General features: G+C 42.4%; 1 protein-coding gene across 1 annotated transcript; it reads right to left on the bottom strand.

Moving 5' to 3' along the window:
* Positions 1-109: 109 nt before the first annotated feature.
* On the bottom strand, positions 110-25102 carry LOC118375546 (zinc finger CCHC domain-containing protein 24-like). Its single transcript, XM_035762128.2, has 3 exons — positions 24550-25102; positions 4936-5136; positions 110-115 (listed from the first exon to the last, which is right to left on the bottom strand). Exons 1-3 carry the CDS (start codon positions 24784-24786, stop codon positions 110-112), a joined length of 444 nt encoding a protein of 147 aa, XP_035618021.1. The 5' UTR covers positions 24787-25102.

Here is a 25102-nt window from a genome sequence, read left to right as displayed (position 1 = left end):
ACTGTAACATGAGCAGTCAGCAGAACCCTATGACAAATGTCTACCATCATCACTCCCATAACAGACAGAACAAAGACATCTGAGGTGTGCGTGCATGCGTGAGTTCAGGTCAAACCTGTGGTCAACATCAGGGGTGTGAGGAATAGCACTTAATGCTCAATGTGGTAACACACCACATTAGGTTGAACAGATACCATGACGTTTGGAGACGTCTTCACCTGCATGATAGATACTTGGTCTTGAGAGGGTCAACTTCCTTAGAAAAAGTTACACAGATACCATGTAGGCTACTATTGTTGTGAGTAGCTGCTGTATCAGCCACAGCTACTGGGGATCTTAATAAACTAAACCAAACCAAGAAACTAGGCCTGCTTCTATCTATCTAGCTCTGACTAGGATGAGAGTCGATCAGTGAGTCGGATATCAGAGAACGAACAAGGCCAAGACGACCATCTGAGTCAGTGTTGATCAAAAAACACATGAAGCTCATTGATCCGACAGACAGAGCTCTTTTTATCCAGCAGGGATAATATGCCTTTTGTTCAAATCGTGATTATGGAACTGGAATGTGTGTGTATATATAGCTTCCACTGTTGCTGTTTCCAGTGTTGGGGACGCTACTCTGAAAATATAGTCTACCTAGCCACCAATTACTTCACATTAGAAGAAGTTAAGATACATTTAAAAAAGATATCCTTAATAAAATACAGTGGTGGAAAAAGTACCCAATCGTCATACTTCAGGAAAAGTAAAGATACCTTAAAAGTTAACATACCTTAAAAGTAAAGATACTCAAGTAAAAGTAAAGATACCTTAAAAGTAAAGATACTCAAGTAAAAGTAAAGATACCTTAAAAGTAAAGATACTCAAGTAAAAGTAAAGATACCTTAAAAGTAAAGATACCTTAAAAGTAAAGATACTCAAGTAAAAGTAAAGATACCTTAAAAGTAAAGATACTCAAGTAAAAGTAAAGATACCTTAAAAGTAAAGATACTCAAGTAAAAGTAAAGATACCTTAAAAGTAAAGATACTCCAGTAAAAGTAAAGATACTCCAGTAAAAGTGAGTCAGCCAGTAAAATACTACTTGAGTAAAAGTCTAGAAATGTTTGGTTTTAAATATACTTAAGTATCAAAAGTAAATGTAATTGCTAAAATGTACTTAAGTATCAAAAGTGAAAGTATAAATAATTTCAAATTCCTTATATTAAGCAAACCAGACAGCACCATTTTTAAAATTGTATGTATTTTTTTACGGATAGCCAGGTGCACGCTCCAACACTCAGACATCCTTTACAAACACAGCATTTGTGTTTAGTGAGGCAGTAGGGATGACCATGGATGTTCTCTTTGATACTGTAAGTGTGTGAATTCAACCATTTTCCTGTTCTGCTAAGCATTCAAAATGTAACAAGTACTTTTGGCTTTCAGGGAAAATGTATGGAGTAAAAAGTACATTATTTTCTTTGGGAACGTAGTAAAGTTAAAGTAGAAGTAAAAAATTAAAACATATAAATAGTAAGGTACAGATAACCCCAAAACACTACTTAAGTAGTACTTTAAAGTATTTTTTACTTTACACCACTCCAATGAATCATTTCTTGAAATGACTGGATTCGAATGGAATTAACCCCAAACGCTGACACTAACTGACCTCAAATACTATAAATGTGATGTCAACCATTTCACAGTTTACAGTAGCACTGCATTGCCCACATTTCCAAAATCTTTGCCCTGTCTGTGCAGCCGAGAGATTCTAGAGTGCTGGTCATGAGAATAGAATGCTGGGTGTAGGAGTGGGCTGATGTCAGTGTGTAGAGCAGGGCAGCTTGAGGTCATTGGCCAGGGGAGGGGTGAAGGGGATAGGGGGAAGAGGGGATATGGACACTGGATGACAGAGTGACTCAGTGACCCCCCCCCCCCCCCCCACACACATCAAATTACAGCAAATATTCCATGTGTTAATCCCTGTACAGGGGGAAACATGGCAAGTGGACGTCAATCAATGGATCATTTTCATTAGGGAAACATCAGAGGCGGAGCTCGCGATTGAGGCCACCAAACAAATCATGAACGAAAGTGGAAGACATTTTGGCTGTGTGCCAGGGGGGCAGCCAGGCCGCCTGGCCCCAGTGAACAGGACATTCTAGTCAGAACTGGGGGAGCGACCTCATTCTCCAAATAAAAGCCTGTTTACATAACACCTTGTTCGCCCTATGATAGCAGGCAGACAGGAAGAGAGGAGAGGAGAGAGAAGAGGAGAGAGGAGAGGAGAGGAGAGCAGAGAGCTCCCAGAGGACCAGTGCCACCAGTGTTTCCTCTTTAGTCATACCAGAGAAGGATACAAGGACAGAGAGGAGAGGAATATCCTTGTAGTACCACTGCATACTAACCACTCCAGCTCCTCAGTAACTACGGAGGACTGATGGAGAATGAGGGGGGGAGAAAGAAAAAATCCCCCTCTGGAAGAGACTACAACACTGTACCTCGGAGGATAGAGGGAGGGAAGCGTTAACATCACAGACTAAGCTGGAAAGAACTGGGGACTATTACAAGGGAGGTAGAAGAGTATTAGGAGATGGAGAGTACACTGTAAAAAACATGTTGTTTTTACGGAAACTTACTGGCAGCCAGTTACTATAAAAATAAGTACAGACTGTTACCTTCATTTCCATAGAAACTTTGGTTTAACAGAACATTACTGTAAAGGATCACAAACCCAGCAAATGGAGGCCTGTGAAGTCCTGCACCTCAGGGACGTCTGCTTGAAGAACATCACACTCATTCAGACCTGGGTCAAATATATACAGTACGTCTGTCCAATATTTTCAAAAACTTGAGCTATGGTTGAGTCATAAACATATCATTCAATTTAGTTCATCAAATGATGATTTAGTTCACTTGGTACAATGGAACCAATGGAGTAGTTCTCAAAGTTCAAACTACATTCCACATATAGCACTCCTCAAATACTTTCAAATACTTGAACTGCGCTTGATCTAGTTTCCAAGCTAAATCAAGCTCAAATCATTTATAATACTTGGCCTGTACTTGATGTTGTTCACCTACAATGGAATCAACAAAATAGTGCCCAAAGTGCAAACTCCAAGCTACTGTAAATCAAGCACCCCTCAAATAATTTCAAGTATTGGACATATGCATTGTATCTGGCCCAGGTCTGCATTCATTTGGAGATCTGGTGTTTTCTGTGAACCCGTTTGCAGTTTAACGAACAGTTGGGGAGCCCCGACAAATTCGCTGTGATTTGAGTTACGCCGACGCGTAAGTACGTCCGAGCACACACGCATGCACACACACACACACATTTCAGTTATGCCCATGAAGTCTAAAGACTGGTTTCGTAGCGGTATATTGTTGAGAGGGTTTGGTGGTAATAACATTTCCACTGATTCTCTAAACTACACTGTAACTGCTGCCCTGCAACTGACCAGTTCAATGGTTTAAATACACAGTGATCACTATCGAGCACGGATTTACAACATCAACACAATACAAAGACAGGATTAGTGTTGACTCTGTCAGGTCTTAACCAGCAGCTCTACAAAATACACACACGCACACATGATAAACAGAGAGAGACAGAGAAAGAGAAAGAGCAAGAGAGAGAGAGAGAGAGAGAGAAGAAGAGAATATCTGGCATCAACATAGGCTTATCTAACAACTTCTCCACACCAGAATTCTGAGAAAAACTGTCATTGTCCCTGTTTTGAAATCAGATATTTCATTTTCAAACATAAACTCAGACCATGAAGTTTGCTTTTACAAGGAAAAAGAGACAGAACGTTCCTCAAAGTGCCTGTATGTGAATAATAGTCATTTTGTGCTCCATAATCTCTCAGAATGCTATTTCATTTGTGCTATTGTGACATTTTACGGCATGGCAGTGTGCAGCATGATGTCAACAATGTGATGCTTGCAACATATCGATGTACACTGATTTTACTGTGTTTTAAGGTGCATCTACACATGTATCATTACTAAAAGTAGGCAATCCTAATATGTGATCGTTTTGGTTACTACAAAACATCATGTCATGTCTCCCATAAATACATCATCCAATCAATAGGTGGGTAGATCCACAATTCTAGAATAAGTCTACCCGTCAAATTGCCAATGTGAGAGGTTCCAAAGCACATTCTACTCATTCTATTTATATGTGTAGAGGTGTACCATCAGTACCATAGAGTCCTGTACTGATTATGTTAAGCAGGAGAGAGCTCAGCTTGGACCCCATTGGTCACACTCTGGTACCCATGGAACCTCCCAGCTGGCGCTCGCTGCTGATTGGCCATGATTACATCCATTTGCCTCACAGAAAGACATGTATGTAGCCTACTGTGTTTGTTTAAAACAAATGAAATCTCCTGGCTAATGATAAAATTAAATCTACTGATGATGAAAATGTGATTCATATATCACTGGTTCCATACTCTCAGAGTGAAGTTTCCTCTAGGTACAGATCTAGGATCAGCTTCCACTCCCCTAATTCTAACGTTAACCATTAGTGGAGAAAATCTTAAACCGACCAAAGATCAGCATCTAGGGTCAACTTCACCCTATTACCCCTCCCTCATAGTGAAGTCTGTCTGTCTGTCTGCCCAACGAACACACTCATGACCACGGAGGACAGAGGCTTGTCTGTCCAACAACTAGGTCAGGGCACAGCCACCCAGATGCCACTGCTGCACAGCCATTGGCCAATTTCAAAAGGACATAATTGGCTGGAAATATGATCACATGACTCAAAAGACGCCATTTTGGCTCTCGATGGCAGCCAGTAGCATTTTGGAATCGAAAGATAGTGAACCAATAGAATTAGAGGTAGAACAAAAAAAACATGAATGGATGGATGAACGAACAAATAAAACAAACAAAAACATGTAAAAGAATAAGGACTGTCTCAGCATGTGTCCTACCTGGGGGCAGTCTTTGATGTAGTGGCCCTTGTTGAAGCAGAGGTGGCACAGGTAGTTGGGTGGGGGTCTCTTACTTGGCTTGCGGGACTCTGAGGAGAGGGAAAGGTCGGAGAAGTGGTCTGTCAGGGTGTTGAGTCCATCAACGATGTTGTTGAGTGAGCCGTATGGCGAGACATTCTTATACACGCTGTTATTCAACGCCTGGAACAGAGAGAGATGAGAAAACACAGTTGGAAAATTACCCAGGGAAAAAACACAGTTGGAATATTACCCAGGGAAAAAACAGGGTTGGAATATGACACAGGGTAAAAACACAGTTGGAATATTACCCAGGGAAAAAACACAGTTGGAATATTACCCAGGGAAAAAACACAGTTGGAATATTACCCAGGGAAAAAACACAGTTGGAATATTACCCAGGGAAAAAACACAGTTGGAATATTACCCAGGGGGAAAAAATAATTGGAATATTACCCAGGGAAAAAAACACAATTCGGAAATTACCCAGGGAAAAAACGTAGTTGGAATATGACACAGGGTAAAAACACAGTTGGAATATTACCCAGGGAAAAAACACAGTTGGAATATTACCCAGGGAAAAAACACAGTTGGAATATTACCCAGGGAAAAAAACACAGTTGGAATATTACCCAGGGAAAAAACACAGTTGGAATATTACCCAGGGGGAAAAAAGAATTGGAATATTACCCAGGGAAAAAACACAGTTGGGATATGACACAGGGGAAAAACACAGTTGGAATATGACACAGGGTAAAAACAGGGTTGGAATATGACACAGGGAAAGAACAGTTGGAATATGACACAGGGTAAAAACACAGTTGGAATATGACACAGGGTAAAAACACAGTTGGAATATGACACAGGGTAAAAACACAGTTGGAATATGACACAGGAAAAAACACAGTTGGAATATGACACAGGGGAAGAACACAGTTGGAATATGACACAGGGGAAAAACACAGTTGGAAAATGACACAGGGAAAAAACACAATTGGAATATGACACAGGGGAAGAACACAGTTGGAATATGACACAGGGGAAGAACACAGTTGGAATATGACACAGGGTAAAAACACAGTTGGAATATGACACAGGGTAAAAACACAGTTGGAATATGACACAGGTTAAAAACACAGTTGGAATATGACACAGGGTAAACAGGGTTGGAATATGACACAGGGTAAAAACTGGGTTGGAATATGACACAGGGAAAGAACACAGTTGGAATATGACACAGGGTAAAAACAGGGTTGGAATATGACACAGGGTAAAAAAAAGGGTTGGAATATGACACAGGGTAAAAACAGGGTTGGAATATGACACAGGGAAAAAACACAGTTGGAATATGACACAGGGGAAGAACACAGTTCGAATATGACACAGGGTAAAAACACAGTTGGAATATGACACAGTGTAAAAACACAGTTGGAATATGACACAGGGAAAGAACACAGTTGGAATATGACACAGGGTAAAAACACAGTTGGAATAAGACAGAGGGAAAGAACACAGTTGGAATAGGACACAGGGAAAGAACACAGTTGGAATATGACACAGTGTAAAAACACAGTTGGAATATGACACAGGGTAAAAACACAGTTGGAATATGACACAGGGAAAAAACAGGGTTGGAATATGACACAGGGAAAGAACACAGTTGGAATATGACACAGGGTAAAAACAGGGTTGGAATATGACACAGGGGAAAAACACAGTTGGAATATTACCCAGGGTAAAAACACAGTTGGAATATGACACAGGGGAAGAACACAGTTGGAATATGACACAGGGTAAAAACACAGTTGGAATATGACCCAGGGAAAAAACACAGTTGGAATATGACACAGGGTAAAAACACAGTTGGAATATGACAAAGGGTAAAAACACAGTTGGAATATGACACAGGGTAAAAACACAGTTGGAATATGACACAGGGTAAAAACACAGTTGGAATATGACACAGGGAAAAAACACAGTTGGAATATGACACAGGGTAAAAACACAGTTGGAATATGACACAGGGTAAAAACACAGTTGGAATATGACACAGGGTAAAAACATGTCTTTCTTGTGGAAACTTGAAGGAATTTGAAAGAATTTTAACTCCCTCGTTGCTTTTGTGGCAGAGCACCGAGCTTTATGGGTATATTTTACAAGAAAAGCACCTGCAACCCCCCTCTATCATGCTTACAGACTAGTTCGATAAATCATACCACTAATGAAACAATAACACATACAAAAACTGCTATAGATTATTTTGCGTTTGATATGCTGTTGAGTTTAATCACCAATTTCCGTTGACTGTCCTACGCCCTTATTTTCTCTTACGCAGAAAAAAAAGATCTTCGATCATTTCTCTCATTAAATTCAGTACATCTGGCGCTCGGCCCAGCTGTAACTTATGAACTGGAAAAGTACTGGGGATGTCGAGAGAGACAGAGACAGAGAGACAGAGAGACAGAGAGACAGAGAGACAGAGACAGAGAGACAGAGAGACAGAGAGAGAGAGACAGAGAGAGACAGAGAGACAGAGAGAGAGAGAGACAGAGAGACAGAGAGAGAGAGAGAGAGGCATGTGCATAGCCTGGTCCCAGATCTGTTTGTGCTGTCTTATGTGACAATGGCTATATAGGAGTTGGCAAGACACACAAACAGATCTGGGAGCAGGCTATTTTGGCTGCAGTCTCACACAGGCCTGTGAAACAACAACATCAGTGTAAATACATGGTGATCTGTTTGAAGTATTACGGCCATGGGGATGGTTTGTAGCTCTTTCTGAGAAGTCGTGCCAGCCAGTGTTGAGTGAGATTGGTACGATCCAGTGTGTCTGCTAAATGCACTCAGAATGTAAATGTTCCATGAGCAAAGTGAAGGAGAAGGACAGAATTACTTTTTAAAACCATTTTCATTCACTATTTCCTCTATTTGAAATACAGTCAACAAATCAGGTATGTTGGTTCAACCTCTGGTTGTGGTGAGGGACAGGGGTTTTCCCTGAATGTGACATGACCCCAGTAATAGGGCCCAACGTTTTTCTCAAGAAAAACTCCTGGTCCTAGTTACGATGTACACTGTATAGCCCAAACAGTCTACAAACTGAGACATGGCAGAAATCCAAGCTATAGGCTAACAATGTCAGAGTAATGGAAAGGTACTGTGGTCTCTGTGAATGATATCTCTCCTTGGGACACATCCATGCTTAGGGAATGTATGTTATTGTTGATGTCTAATGTTGCATAGCGCTGAAATCTTACACTTGGCAACACAGTGTAGTAGAGGACGGTCAAAGCCTTTACCTAACCAACCCTGGAGGCAGCTCAACTCTAACCAGCTCCAGCTACAGCTACAGCCCCTGTGTGTCTGTAACCAACCCTGGAGGCAGCTCAACTCTAACCAGCTCCAGCTACAGCTACAGCCCCTGTGTGTCTGTGTGTGTCTGTGTGTGTCTGTGTGTGTGTCTGTGTCTGTGTGTGTCTGTGTGTGTGTCTGTGTGTGTGTCTGTGTCTGTGTGTGTGTGTGTGTGTGTGTGTGTGTGTGTGTGTGTGTGTGTGTGTGTGTGTGTGTGTGTGTGTGTGTGTGTCTCTGTGTGTGTGTGTGTGTGTGTACGTGTCTGTGTCTCTGTGTGTGTGTGTGTGTGTGTACGTGTTCATTTACTAGATTCTACCCTGGATAAATCAAATATAGGCTTTCTTTCTGTCTTCCATGGCTTTCATCTGTCATTAATTTGATCCACTGGGCCAAACCCTGCTATACAGTAGAGCTGGGACGATAAACCAAAAATGATCCACACCGACCATTTTGCTGATCAATTATCGCAGGCATTTTGCTGATATCATGTTCATTATGATATGTAGCCTGTACTAGAGAAATGTGGTGTTTGAAATTAAATAAGTTTGCTAATATGGGTGAATGTTAATGGGGACAATTGATGGCTACAACAATCAAACTAGCAGTAGTAGTTTAAAGGATATTAAAACAAAACTCTGTTCCCCATTAATGTTATTAACTTTCTACTTTTCGTTATCGCATCAATTCAGGCAATTTATCACAATATGGATTTTTGCCCATATCGCCCAGCTCTACTATAGACTCAGAATACTATAGATAGTGTACATTTTATATACGTCTTTCTGTGCCTAGGGCTGTTGCGCTGACCATATTACCGCCACACTGGCCTTCACAAGTCATGAAGGCAGTCAAATTCCACATGTTTAGTCACGGTAATTAGGCTTCTCCAAGCTCTGATGCTGCTGCTGGTCATTAGTAGCCTACCAAACTTGATAACTGCCTGGTACTCAGCCCTCTGTTGTCCTTCTAATCACTCTGACATCAATGCAGATGTATTCGAAAATCTAATCAAACACTTCATGAGAGTCCATGAACTCATGTTGCGCAACATTTCTATAGGTTATGTAATTGCGGGAGAAAACAGAGTGATGTCCACTAATAAAAAGACGAGGATCCCTTCAGCTTTCTATAGGCTAGGCCTACTATATTTATTACTCAACTTTCCTAATATTAAGCCCATTGTTTCTCTTTACGACAGAAGTATAGCCTACCTGGCTGGCATGAAAATAAACCATAGGGAAAAGCGTCTTCCATTCACTATTTTTAAGCAATTAGGCCCGAGGGGGTATGGTATATGGCCAATATACCATGGCTAAGGGCTGTTCTGATGCCCGACGTAACGTGAAGTGCCTGGATACAGCCCTAAGCCGTGGTACATTGGCCATATATCACAAACCCCCGAGGTGCCTTATTGCTATTATAAAATGGTTACAAATGTAATTAGAGCAGTATACGGTCTGATATACCACGGCTGTCAGCCAATCAGCATTCAGGGCTTGAACCACCCAGTTAATAATGCATAGATGACATGTATTTTTTCTGCTGCCCCTGTTTCGATACAGGTGCATGATAATTGGTCCATTCTAAATCAAAACAAATGTCACACATATATTATTCAGTATATGTAAAGACAATATTAAATCAAGAATAGTCTGATGGGTGACAATATTAGCATATCACTTGTGAAATACATATTATCAATGATGAATGATGCCCAGCACTTGTTTGAATCATAGTCGCACACCTCATGTAGCCTAGTCCATAGGCCTATATGTTTATATAAGGCTTGTATCATAACTAAAGTGGCCAAATAACTTCTTAAAATGAAGCACATTAATCCACATTACAAGGGCTGTAGAGCCTAACTGGCAGACATAAACAGTACATGAGATTCAAGTTTGGGGAAGATCATTTTCACCATAAAAATTCAGCTTTATAATAAAAGCATTACATGCATAATTTCGTTTGAGGTCACTTTTGATATTGGTGTTTCTGCTAATGGAACATTTGCGCTTATAGCCTACTACCATGTGTGCATTGCTGCGCTTATAGCCTACTACCATGTGTGCATTGCTGCGCTTATAGCCTACTACCATGTGTGCATTGCTGTGCTTATAGCCTACTACCATGTGTGCATTGCTGCGCTTATAGCCTACTACCATGTGTGCATTGCTGTGCTTATAGCCTACTACCATGTGTGCATTGCTGTGCTTATAGCCTACTACCATGTGTGCATTGCTGCGCTTATAGCCTACTACCATGTGTGCATTGCTGTGCTTATAGCCTACTACCATGTGTGCATTGCTGTGCTTATAGCCTACTACCATGTGTGCATTGCTGTGCTTATAGCCTACTACCATGTGGAGGAAAACTGCATTGGCATCCTTTCACTCCCTCCTCTCTACATTTTCCTCCTCTGTCTCTGCTGCTAAAGCCTTTCTACCATTCTACCATCTGTCTAACCCTAGGAAGCTCTTTGCATTGCTCCCTCCTGCCCCCTCCTCCCTCTCTGCAGATGACTTATAGCCTTTTGAAAAGAAGGTACCATGTCCTCGTACATTGCTGGTTCTGCTCACACTGCCCTACCCTATGCTCTGACCTCTTTCTCCCCTCTCTCTCCAGATGAAATCTCGCGTCTTGTGACGGCCGGCCGCCCAACAACCTGCCCGCTTGACCCTATCCCCTACTCTTCTCCAGACCATTTCCGGACCATGTGTGCATTGCTGTGCTTATAGCCTACTACCATGTGTGCATTGCTGTGCTTATAGCCTATCCCTTCCAAAACTCTTGTGTGCATTGCTGTGCTTATAGCCTTCTACCAAATGTCAGGTTTCAAGACTAGTCATTCAACTGCGACTTATAGCCTACTACCATGTGTCTCCTCTGCTCTCATCCTGCTGTGCTTATAGCCATCAGATCCTACCCACCCTCTCCGTGTTGGGCATCTCCGCTGTGCGTTATAGCCTCCTACCATGGCGTGGCGAGAATCTGTCTCCCTCACCACGTGCCCCCATTGTTCTGGCCCTGCTTATAGCTCTGTCATAACCACATGGTCTCTCCTATCATTGCTATGCAGACGACACACAATTAATCTTCTCCTTTCCCCCTTCTGATGACCAGGTGGCGAATCTCTCTGCATGTCTGGCAGACATATCAGTGTGGACTCACCACCTGTGAACCTCAGCATTGCTCCCGTGCCCGTTCCATGATCTCGCCATCACGGTTGACAACTCCATGTGTCCTCCTCCCAGCATTGCGTGATCCTGCTTATAGCCTAACTAACATCAAGGCGGTGTCCCGTTCCTGTAGGTTCATGCTCTACAACATCCGCATAGCCTACACAGGAAGCCGCAGGTGTAATCCAGGCACTGTCATCTCCCGTCTTGATTACTGCAACTCGCTGTATTAGCCCCTACAACTCACCAGAATGTGGTGTTCATTCCCAAGTTCTGTCACCCCGCTCCTCCGCTCTCTCCATAGCTTCCAGTTGACTACCATGGTGCTGCCTATTGCTCAGTACCTCCAGGCTCTGATCAGGCCCTACACCCAAACAAGGGCATGCGTTCATCCATTGCCTGCGCCTCCCTACCACTGAGGAAGTACAGTTCCCGCTCAGCCCAGTCAAAACTGTTCGCTGCTCTGGCCCCCACAAACTCCCTCACGACGCCAGGACAGCGCGGAGTCAATCACCACCTTCCGGAGACACCTCATGTGTGCATTGGGTGCTTATAGCCTACTACCATGTGTAATCCTTCTCACCCCCCTTGCCCCCAAAAAAAAAAAAAAGATTTAGATGCAAGTGGCTGTTCCACTGGATGTCATAAGGTGTATGCACCAATTTGTGTGCATGGATAAGAGCGTCTGCGACTTATAGCCTACTACCATGTGTGCATTGCTGTGCTTATAGCCTACTACCATGTGTGCATTGCTGTGCTTATAGCCTACTACCATGTGTGCATTGCTGTGCTTATAGCCTACTACCATGTGTGCATTGCTGTGCTTATAGCCTACTACCATGTGTGCATTGCTGTGCTTATAGCCTACTACCATGTGTGCATTGCTGTGCTTATAGCCTACTACCATGTGTGCATTGCTGCGCTTATAGCCTACTACCATGTGTGCATTGCTGTGCTTATAGCCTACTACCATGTGTGCATTGCTGTGCTTATAGCCTACTACCATGTGTGCATTGCTGCGCTTATAGCCTACTACCATGTAGTTTATCAACATTTTAAGCTAAATGTTCTGATCTGTTGCGTCAGCCTCATTGTGTGAAAAAGTTTTTTTGATGCTAGTGGTTGTATTTATTTGGGATCTATCGCATCCCACAACTGTCCCAGACTATGTTTGGATTATTTATTTCTTGCACAGAATAGAATAGGTCGACTTTTGTAATATGGGGGATAGCAGATTGACATAGGCTAGTGCTTTTGCTGTTCATTAGGCCTCCGCATCTTGTTGGCTGACGAAAAGTAAATGTGGACAGTTCTTCCAATATCTTCAATATGCACCTCAGAATTGGATAAGGACGCGCGGAGTTGCGTCCCCGATTTGTCTGTCTTCACTTGTTGCGTGTGAGAAAGAACCGATCACCTGACAGAGAGCTGTGTGAGTGAGAGCCTTGTGAGCAGCACACTCAGGGAGAGGGCACAACGCAGCACTCCGGGCCAAAAAGGCATGGATCTTTTTAGGGTACATTACGGCCACAAAGCGGATGCGGCTGTGAAATTTGAGACATTATCAAATTGTGAATGAGAGACTATTGGAGTGTGAACAGCCTGTTCAAAAAAACAAAGCAGAGCTCATACCTTTCAAGCTACTTTTTTCAAATCATCATTAGAGTCTCATCATGCAGCCTTACAATGTATTAAAAATATTAAAAAAAAATATAAAAAAAATAAAAAGTATTAAAAATCTAAACATATAGTTTTTCACCGTTTGTAGAACAACTAAAGTTACATTAATAACTGTAAATTAAGCATTTAGGTGTATCTATTTCTATGTTAAGCACTCAACCCAGAAAAGCCTCATTTATATATTTTTTAAAAACTTTGTTCAATTGTATTCTTCATACAATAAAATATCAAATAATGCCACAGAATTATAAGCAAATCTTGTCTGCTAAATGAATTCGTGTTTGGCATAGCCACCTCAGGACAACTCAGAGTCTGCTATTATTTTCTTCTGAAATAGGCTACATTTTCATCATATCATGTTCCTTTAGACGTGTCCAAAATAAATCATGGATTTATTGATAAGGTGTAGGCTATATTACATGGATTCATTAGACTTTTTAAAGTGGCTTGTAGGCTGTGTGGAAGCCAGGAGATGCTACATGTGTTTATGTTAACTCACGGTCAATGACTGTGAGGCGACAGATATTTGCTTGACAATCACCAGCTGACGAAATGTTGTGACCGCCACAGCCCTATCTGTGCCCCGATATCAAATCAATAGAAGGTAAACCATACAGTACATCAACCACTATATAAATGTTGTGACCGCCACAGCCCTATCTGTGCCCCGATATCAAATCAATATAAGGTAAACCATACAGTACATCAACTACTATATAAAGTCATTATGACCTATAAAGTCATAGAGCCCCTCGTAGAGCACCTCTCTCACCCTAGGCTGTAAATCCAGCTGTCTTCCCAAAGGAAAGAGACTTCACAGACAACTGCTAATGGTGTGTGTGTTTGTGTGTGTGCGTGTGTGCATGCATGTGCATGCCTTCATGCATACATGCACACAAGTACACGTGTGTGGGTTTGTGTGTTTGGGCACATACTGTACATGTCCGTGAGTAGTTACATTCCCAAATAGCAACTCCAAAAATAACGTCTCTGCTAGGTGGTGTCTCCGTTAGGTGGTGTCTCCGTTAGGTGGTGTCTCCGTTAGGTGGTGTCTCCGTTAGGTGGTGTCTCCGTTAGGTCGTGTCTCCGTTAGATCGTGTCTCGAATGGCATCCTATTCACTCTATAATGCAGTACTTTTGAACAGAGCTCATTTTAGACAAGAACGATTTTGCATTTGAAAGAACCATTGACTTAATTTAATCAGATTATCTACTCTATTTCTCCAATACAAATACAGCCGAAGTCGGAAGTTTACATACACTTAGGTTGGAGTCATTAAAACTTGTTTCTCAACCACTCCACAAATTTCTTGTTAACAAACTATAGTTTTGGCAAGTCGGTTAGGACATCTACTGTGTGCATGACACAAGGAATTTTTCCAACAATTGTTTACAGACAGATCACTGTATCACAATTCCAGTGGGTCAGAATTTACATACACTAAGTTGACTGCCTTTAAACAGCTTGGAAAATTTCAGAAAATGATGACATGGCTTTAGAAGCTTCTGATAGGGGAATTGACATAATTTGAGTCAATTGGAGGTGTACCTGTGGATGTATTTCGAGGCCTACCTTCAAACTCAGTGCCTCTTTGCTTGATATCATGGGAAAATCATAAGAAATCAGCCAAGACCTCAGAAAATACAAGTCTGATTCATCCTTGGGAGCAATTTCCAAACGCCTGAAGGCACCACGTTCATCTGTACAAACAATAGTACACAAGTATAAACACCATGGGACCACACAGCCATCATACCGCTCAGGAAGGAGACGCGTTCTGTCTCCTAGAGATGAACGTACTTTGGCACGAAAAGTGCAAATCAATACCAGAACAGCAGCAAAGGACATTGTGAAGATGCTGGAGGAAACATGTACAAAAGTATTTATATCCACAGTAAAACGAGACCTACATCGACATTACGTGGAAGGCCGCTCAGCAAGGAAGAAGCCACTGCCCCAAAACCACCATAAAAAAGCCAGACTACGGATTGCAACTGCACATGGGGACAAAGATCATACTTCTTGGAGAAATGTCCTCTGGTCTGATGAAACAAAAATAGAACTGTTTGGCCATAATGGCCATCGTTATGTTTGGAGGAAAAGGGGGAGGCTTGCAGGACGAAAAACACCATCCCAACCGTGACGCACGTGGGTGGCAGCATCATGTTGTGGGGCTGCTTTGCTGCAGGAGGGATTGGTGCACTTCACAAAATAGATGGCATCATGAGGAAGGAAAAATTATGTGGATATATTGAAGCAACATCTCAAGACATCAGTTAAAGCTTGGTCGCAAATGGGTCTTCCAAATGGACAATAACCCCAAGCATACTTTCAAAGTTGCGGCAAAATGGCTTAAGGACAACAAAGTCAAGGTATTGGAGTGGCCATCACAAAGCCCTGACCTCAATACCATAGAAAATGTGTGGGCAGAACTGAAAACGTGTGTGCGAGCAAGGAGGCCTACAAACCAAAAGATTCAGTTACACCAGCTCTGTCAGGAGGAATGGGCCAAAATTCACCCAATTTATTTTGGGAAGCTTGTGGAAGGCTACACAAAACGTTTTACCCACGTTAAACAATTTAAAGGCAATGCTACCAAATACTAATTGAGTGTATGTAAACTTCTGACCCACAGGGAATGTGATGAAAGAAATAAAAGCTGAAATAAATCACTCTCTACTATTATTATGACATTTCACATTCTTAAAATAAAGTGGTGATTCTAACATTTTTACTAGGATTAAATGTCAGAAATTGTGAAAAACTGAGTTTAAATGTACTTGGCTAAGATGTATGTAAACTTCCCACTTCAACTGTAGGTTAAAGGGGCAATCAGCAGTTGTTACTTACCGACATAAGAAATGAATGATATGTACCCATTGATACTTGAAAAATATAACTTATAAATGTCTCATGAGCATAGTTCAACTGTCATACTCCATCAGAACCCAAAAGAGAAGCGTGCTTTATGTCAATGTTTGTAAACAAAGTAAATAAAAAACAAACACCATATAGCCTCAAAACATTGCTCAAAATATCATTTTGATATCATGGATGGTCTGTACTCATATAGTTCTGTCTATGATTTGAGAGTGGTTTTATTTCTCCAGCCCCACCCCTCAGCTTTTTACCGAAACATGGTCACGTAGTTTCTACTGTTATTATCTCAATACTGGTGATTGCCGTTTTAAGTTATTAGAGTTGCCTACCACTGGATTGGAAGCAAGGAGATCAGGAGCAATACGGTCTCCTGTGCAATATTCAATATTGAGCAGGTTCACTAGCCTGGAATCCAGGCCAGATTTGTGCCAATATTCCACTCCTTGCCACTCTGTGGCATATTCCTTATGGAAAAACCACATGAATTTCACATGTGAGCACATGTGAATTGTTCCAAAAACAAATTTTCATGTGATCACATTTGATCTTACAGTACCTGAAGTTAATGTGATAGCATGTGACAGCATATAAAGCAATATGTGATAACATGAAACTACACATGATGCGAAGTGTTCTAAAAACACATTTTTAACATCATTTCTCATTTGAAATCTCACGTGAAATGTGATGTGATTTTCCACATGAAATCATGTCGTTTTTCTGTAAAAAAAATACTGCCCGGCTCTGTTCACAACCACTTTAACCACACATTTTCCTCACAACAAAACCCCTTTCTTTATTTCCACATTTTGATTTGATGAGACAACATCACGTCATCGATGACAAAAACATACACATGACTTATTCCAACAGATCAAGTCTCAGGAGTGGGTTGTTGTACTTGGCGTTGCAGTGAGGTTGAGAAAATCATGCCCAATCTGCTTCAACTGTTTCCAGATTGTGTGTGTGCATGTGTGTGTGCATGTGTGTATGTGTGTGTGCATGTTCATTCAGTTTTTGCAACACTACTCAAGGGGTGATCGTATGACATTACACAATGGGTTTTAATGTAAAAATACCACACATGTTACAGAGGCCTGGTTTATGTTAAATGGGTGCAAAAGTCTCTATAGCTGGGCGGCAGGTAGCCTAGCGGTTAGGAGTATTGGCCCAGTAACCGAAAAGTCGCTGGTTCGATGTGCCCTTGAGCAAAGCACAACAAATGAAAAATTATCAGCTCCAATTGTCAGCGCATAAAAAGCTGGGCTTTCCTACTTTACTTGTAACATTACTGTCCTTTACTTTCCTTGAAAAATATCCTCAAACGTTGTTGCGCTCGTCAGAATTTCCTTGAATTGCTGCTAGGGAAGAGTGGGGGACATTGTTGAATCAACGTTGTTTCCACACCATTTCAACCTAAAAATGTCATGCGATGACATTGAATTAATCTGAAAAACGTATTGGATTTGCAAAAAGTCATCAACTTAAGGGAATTTCCTCTTTTTTAACCTAAATTCAATGACAGGGTGACATTTTTGGTTGTTTCAAAGTTGAATTCACATTAGTTGACCACTCAACCAAATGTAAATCAATACCAGACATTGAACTGATGTCTGTGCCAAGTGGGTATTAATAAGGAGAGACCGGGGGAAGTTGTAATATATTTTGTCTTTGTATCTATTAGAGACCTGTTTGGGTTAGTGATCAGTAGTAGAGTGGCTCTCTAGTCAACCTGTTGGGTTAGTGATCAGTAGTAGAGTGGCTCTCTAGTCAACCTGTTGGGTTAGTGATCAGTAGTAGAGTGGCTCTCTAGTCAACCTGTTGGGTTAGTGATCAGTAGTAGAGCGGCTCTCTAGTCAACCTGTTGGGTTAGTGATCAGTAGTAGAGCAGCTCTCTATTCAACATGTTGGGTTAGTGATCAGTAGTAGAGCAGCTCTCTATTCAACCTGTTGGGTTAGTGATCAGTAGTAGAGCAGCTCTCTAGTCAACCTGTTGGGTTAGTGATCAGTAGTAGAGCGGCTCTCTAGTCAACCTGTTGGGTTAGTGATCAGTAGTAGAGCAGCTCTCTAGTCAACCTGTTGGGTTAGTGATCAGTAGTAGAGCAGCTCTCTATTCAACCTGTTGGGTTAGTGATCAGTAGTAGAGCAGCTCTCTATTCAACCTGTTGGGTTAGTGATCAGTAGTAGAGCAGCTCTCTATTCAACCTGTTGGGTTAGTGATCAGTAGTAGAGCAGCTCTCTATTCAACCTGTTGGGTTAGTGATCAGTAGTAGAGCAGCTCTCTATTCAACCTGTTGGGTTAGTGATCAGTAGTAGAGCAGCTCTCTATTCAACCTGTTGGGTTAGTGATCAGTAGTAGAGCAGCTCTCTATTCAACCTGTTGGGTTAGTGATCAGTAGTAGAGCAGCTCTCTATTCAACCTGTTGGGTTAGTGATCAGTAGTAGAGCAGCTCTCTATTCAACCTGTTGGGTTAGTGATCAGTAGTAGAGCAGCTCTCTAGTCAACCTGTTGGGTTAGTGATCAGTAGTAGAGCGGCTCTCTAGTCAACCTGTTGGGTTAGTGATCAGTAGTAGAGCAGCTCTCTAGTCAACCTGTTGGGTTAGTGATCAGTAGTAGAGCAGCTCTCTATTCAACCTGTTGGGTTAGTGATCAGTAGTAGAGCAGCTCTCTAGTCAACCTGTTGGGTTAGTGATCAGTAGTAGAGCAGCTCTCTATTCAACCTGTTGGGTTAGTGATCAGTAGTAGAGCAGCTCTCTATTCAACCTGTTTGGGTTAGTGATCAGTAGTAGAGCAGCTCTCTATTCAACCTGTTGGGTTAGTGATCAGTAGTAGAGCAGCTCTCTATTCAACCTGTTTGGGTTAGTGATCAGTAGTAGAGCAGCTCTCTATTCAACCTGTTGGGTTAGTGATCAGTAGTAGAGCAGCTCTCTAGTCAACCTGTTGGGTTAGTGATCAGTAGTAGAGCGGCTCTCTAGTCAACCTGTTGGGTTAGTGATCAGTAGTAGAGCAGCTCTCTAGTCAACCTGTTGGGTTAGTGATCAGTAGTAGAGCAGCTCTCTATTCAACCTGTTGGGTTAGTGATCAGTAGTAGAGCAGCTCTCTATTCAACCTGTTGGGTTAGTGATCAGTAGTAGAGCAGCTCTCTATTCAACCTGTTGGGTTAGTGATCAGTAGTAGAGCAGCTCTCTATTCAACCTGTTGGGTTAGTGATCAGTAGTAGAGCAGCTCTCTATTCAACCTGTTGGGTTAGTGATCAGTAGTAGAGCAGCTCTCTATTCAACCTGTTGGGTTAGTGATCAGTAGTAGAGCAGCTCTCTATTCAACCTGTTGGGTTAGTGATCAGTAGTAGAGCAGCTCTCTATTCAACCTGTTGGGTTAGTGATCAGTAGTAGAGCAGCTCTCTATTCAACCTGTTGGGTTAGTGATCAGTAGTAGAGCAGCTCTCTAGTCAACCTGTTGGGTTAGTGATCAGTAGTAGAGCGGCTCTCTAGTCAACCTGTTGGGTTAGTGATCAGTAGTAGAGCAGCTCTCTATTCAACCTGTTGGGTTAGTGATCAGTAGTAGAGCAGCTCTCTATTCAACATGTTTGGGTTAGTGATTAGTTGTAGAGCTGCTCTCTATTGGCACCTCAGCGTGCCTATTTTCACCATTCTGTATGTCTAAAGAATCTTCTGAAATATGAACACAAAAATACTGGACATTTTGAACTCTTTTTGTCAAAGTTACAATCATGGTCTTGAATGAGACTACAATTATTCTGGTATTTTTCTGGGACCAAATAATCATGCCATTTCTTGTGAACACAGATACAGCATTTTACCAACCCCTTGCAATGAGAGGTTGAGTGTTCAAATCTCATCACAGACAACTTCAGCATTTTAGCTATTTAGCAACTTCTTACTACTTGTGAGCTACTTAGCATATTAGCTAACACTTACTCGGGGTTAGCTTTTTTTAACCTTTATTTAACTAGGCAACTTAACTCAGTTAAGAACAAATTATTATTTACAATGTCGGCCTACACTGGCCAAACCCAGACGACGCTGGGCCAATTGTGCACCGCCCTATGGGACTCCCAATCAAGGCCGGTTGTGATACTGCCTGGATTCAAACCAGGGTGTCTGTGGTGACACCTCTAGCACTGTGATGCAGTGCCTTAGACCGCTGCTCCACTTGGGTCGTTGTCCTGTTGCATCACCCAACTTCTGTTAAGCTTCAATTGGCAGGCAGATAGCCTTACATTATCCTGCAAAATGTCTTGATAAATGTGGGAATACATTTTTCAGTCGATGATAGCAAGCTGTCCAGACCCTGAGTAGCCCCAAACCATGATGCTCCCTCCACCATACTTTACAGTTGGGATGAGGTTTTGATGTTGGTGTGCTGTGCCTTTTTTCTCCACACATAGTGCTGTGTGTTCCTTCCAAACAACTCAACTTTAGTTTAATCTGTCCACAGAATATTTTGCCAGAAGCGCTGTGGAACATCTAGGTGCTCTTTCGAGAACTTCAGACATGCAGCAATGTTTTTTTTGGACAGTAATGTCTTCTTCCACGGTGTCCTCCCATGAACACCATTCTTGTTTAGTGTTTTACGTATCGTAGACTCGTCAAAAGAAATGTTAGAATGTTCCAGAGATTTCTGTAAGTCTTTAGCTGACATTCTAGGATTCTTCTTAACCTTATTAAGCATTCTGCATGGTGCTCTTACAGTCATCTTACCATGGTCCTTGTGATTGTCTCCACCCCCTCCAGGTGTGGCTTATTTTCCCAGGTGTATTTATCCCTGTGTTTCCTGTCTCTATGTGCCAGTTTGTATTATTGTATGTTCAAGTCAACCGACATGGTTTTTCCCGTGCTCCTGCTTTTCTATTCTCTTCTACTAGTCCTCCCGGTTTTGACCTTTGCTTGTTTTCCGGACTCCATTCCCGCCTGCCTGACCATTCTGCCTGCCCTGACCTCGAGCCTGCCTGACCATTCTGTCTGCCCTGACCTCGAGCCTGCCTGGCCATTCTGCCTGCCCGGACCTCGAGCCTGCCTGACCATTCTGCCTGCCCTGACCTCGAGCCTGCCTGACCATTCTGCCTGCCCTGACCTCCAGCCTGCCTGACCATTCTGTCTGCCCTGACCTCGAGCCTGCCTGACCATTCTGTCTGCCCTGACCTCGAGCCTGCCTGGCCATTCTGCATGCCCTGACCTCGAGCCTGCCTGACCATTCTGTCTGCCCTGACCTCGAGCCTGCCTGACCATTCTGTCTGCCCTGACCTCGAGCCTGCCTGGCCATTCTGCATGCCCTGACCTCGAGCCTGCCTGACCATTCTGCCTGCCCTGACCTCCAGCCTGCCTGACCATTCTGTCTGCCCTGACCTCGAGCCTGCCTGACCATTCTGCCTGCCCTAACCTCCAGCCTGCCTGACCATTCTGTCTGCCCTGACCTCAAGCCTGCCTGACCATTCTGTCTGCCCTGACCTCCAGCCTGCCTGACCATTCTGTCTGCCCTGACCTCGATCCTGCCTGACCATTCTGCCTGCCCTGACCTCGAGCCTGCCTGACCATTCTGTCTGCCCTGACCTCGAGCCTGCCTGACCATTCTGTCTGCCCTGACCTCCAGCCTGCCTGACCATTCTGTCTGCCCTGACCTCCAGCCTGCCTGACCATTCTGTCTGCCCTGACCTCGAGCCTGCCTGACCATTCTGTCTGCCCTGACCTCCAGCCTGCCTGACCATTCTGTCTGCCCTGACCTCGAGCCTGCCTGACCATTCTGCCTGCCCTGACCTCCAGCCTGCCTGACCATTCTGTCTGCCCTGACCTCGAGCCTGCCTGACCATTCTGCCTGCCCTGATCTCCAGCCTGCCTGACCATTCTGTCTGCCCTGACCTCGAGCCTGCCATTCTGTACCTCTGGAACTCTGACCTGGTTTTGACCTTTTGCCTGTCCACGACCATTCTCTTGCCTACCCCTTTTGGATTGTTAATAAACATCTTGGACTCTAATCATCTGTCTCCTGTGTCTGCATCTGGGTCTCGCCTTGTACCCTTATACATACTTTTTACAACCTACACTGTGAATACTTAAATTATGTATTCAATATTGAAAAATACAATAATACAATAATTTGTGTGTTATTAGTTTAAGCATACTGTGTTTGTCTATTGTTGTGACTAAGATGAATATCGGATCAAATTTGATGACTAATTTAGGCAGAAATCCAGGTAATTCCAAAGGGTTCACATACTTTTTCTTGCCACTGTAGATGTCCTAGCCTACCTCTTTCAGGTAATAACATTCAAAGCAGTATTAGCCTTATATTTAGGTAATGAATGAAGGGTTATGCATAATAAGCTTCTAACATATAGCCTATATCTCTTGTGCAATTATGCACGACCTGTGCTCCACTGGCCTCTCTGTAAAAAAGTATCCTTGGCTCTTGGAATCCCATGCAGGAAAAGCTAGAATATAATAACTTGCGGGATATTATTTTGTTTAGCATTTCTTATACCAATAGACTGTTCAATGAGGGAGGCAAGCTCTTGTTTGTTTAATGTACAGCAGCCAATAGAACTCACGGGTAGCGCGATGGCGGTAGGCCATTAATTCAGACCCATAACCATTCATGCCTTGCGAAGAAGAGAAAGCCTTCTGGATCTCTTTCTAGTCCTATATTATTCAAGTATGCAGTTAGAATGATGAAGATAAGGACAACCAAACGTATTTAATTTAACTGTTGAAAGCGAGGAAGGAATCAGCAACACTAGAGAGAGAAAGAGGAGGTAGGCTAATAACATTAGGGGACATATTATGATTTTTTTTTAAATCAATTCCACTAGCCTATAATTGTAACTTTGTAGTCATGTGCTGCACCAGAATGGCATGTTCTCTCCTGCTTTATCATGGTTTGAACGGGATGCATAATTCCAGTCCATATAATACAGTATAATACAGTACAGTATTGAAGAACCACACAATCATTTGTGATTTTTTTTAGGCTTGGGCTCATTAAATGTCTTTAATGTAGGGCTCATAAAATGTATTTAATCAGGCTAAGGTTTCATCAGACTTGAATCTTCGATAAAAGCTCTAGTAAAATCCAGACATAGGCCTATTTATAAGCTTTATAATACTTTTGAATGACACTTCCGGTTTTCTACCGGGACACCCGGGAGAAAAGTGATTTATTCACGGGATGTAACATTTGTAAAATACCAGGAAAATATTCAGCCTAATGCAGACCCAAACCCAGATGCATCCTGCTCATACACGCTGGAGACTGGCCTTGTCTTTAAAACAGCCTAAACCGAGTCAGACAATTAAAAAATTATTATAAATATACACAACAAAAAAAATCCTTGTTTTTGAAAGGAAAGCTAAAAACATTGTCCATTAAAATAACATACAATTGATCCAAAATACAGTGTATATATTGTTAATGTTATAAATTACTATTGTAGTTGGAAACTGATATTTTTTTACGGAATATCGACATAGGATTACACAGAGGTCCATTATCAGCAGCCATCACTCCAGTGTTCCAATGGCATGTTGTGTTAGCCAATCCAAATTCATAATTTCAAAAGACTAATTGATCATTAGAAAACCCTTTCGCAATTATGTTAGCTCAGCTGAAAACTCTGGTGCTGATTAAAGAAGCAATAAAACTGGCCTTCTTTAGACTAGTTGAGTATCTGGAGCATCAGCATTTGTGGGTTCGATTAAAGGCTCAAAATGGCCAGAAACAAAGAACTTTCTTCTGAAACTCGTCAGTCTATTCTTCTTCTGAGAAATGAAGACTATTCCATGGGAGAAATTGCCAAGAAACGGAATATCTCGTACAACGCTGTGTACTACTCCCTTCACAGAACAGTGCAAACTGACTCTAACCAGAATAGAAAGAGGAGTGGGAGGCCCCGGTGCACAACTGGGCAAGAGGACAAGTACATTAGAGTGTCTAGCTTGACAAACAGATGCCTAACAAGTCCTCAACTGGTAGCTTCATTAAATAGTACCCACAAAACACCAGTCTCAAAGTCAACAGTGTAGAGGCAGACTCTGGGATGCTGGCCTTCTAAGCAGAGTTCCTCTGTCCAGTGTCTGTGTTCTTTTGCCCACTAATCAATTAGGCCTACCTGCCATAGTCTAGTAATAATTATTATTTTATGTTAAACTTGTGCATGTTGAATTCTCTAAACTTGCTGTTAGAATAGGCTCTCGTGGAATCAGATATTGCCCTAATAGGTCTGAAAAGTTAATGAGCACGTCTTTATATTGTCGATATACGAAATATCCATGGCAGTTATGAGTAGGCTACCAGAATACCCAATGTTGCACACACACAGACACACACACCATCAAATATTTTACAAAACAGCGCTCAACATACGATGGGATATATGCAAATACAAACAGATCGTAGCCTATATACGCTATTTAGTTAACGTTGGCAATAACATAATGGTAATATAATTCCACAATAGGTTAAACAATTACAGACAGAACGATGCGTCTCTAACCTCATTCCGCTGGAGCTGAAAAAAGTTGTTGAGATAGTTGGAGTTTAGGGACGAGCTCAGGTCCGCCGCAGGAGTCTTGCAGTAGTTCAACTCCGGGTGGGAAGAGTTGGGTTCGGGTCTAAAGGCGTCAAAAGCGCTGGTCTGGTGAGTGTCTTGCAAAGAGAGGTATACCCAATTCAGTAGCTGTGCAGGCTGGTACACGGAGGCACTGGTGTCTATGGCAGACATCAAGCTCATCTTTCAAATGGGTACACTCGCTCTTCCACCGCAGCTATGTTTTTGGATTGCTTTCAATTTTGAGAATCCTGCTCACTGTCGCTCACTCTCTCTTTCTAAACTTCAACGGATCGCCGTTTTCTTTTTCCCACCGGCCCGTAGCAATCGTTTCTTGTTCCTCTTCCCGTAAGAACCCTATATCATCCTCGTGCTGGGAGCCTAGTCCCAGATTTTACGCGGTTACGCAAAAGTCATTGCTCTAACATGTCAGTATATAAAACGTTTTCAGCCGCTACTCACGGCCCGTTATCTCCCTTTATTTGCAGTGAGGCAGCCA

The sequence above is a fragment of the Oncorhynchus keta genome, chromosome 36, assembly GCF_023373465.1.
Source record: "Oncorhynchus keta strain PuntledgeMale-10-30-2019 chromosome 36, Oket_V2, whole genome shotgun sequence".
NCBI lineage: Eukaryota > Metazoa > Chordata > Actinopteri > Salmoniformes > Salmonidae > Oncorhynchus > Oncorhynchus keta.
This window is presented reverse-complemented; position numbering and strand designations above follow the sequence as displayed.

Excerpts from the sequence above, each read along its gene's own strand:
- LOC118375546 (XM_035762128.2), bottom strand. The coding sequence starts at position 24,786 with ATGAGCTTGATGTCTGCCATAGACACCAGTGCCTCCGTGTACCAGCCT. Across the intron at positions 5,137-24,549 it reads TTCAGCTCCAGCGGAATGAG|GCGTTGAATAACAGCGTGTA; the intron begins GTTAGAGACGCA and ends TCTCTGTTCCAG.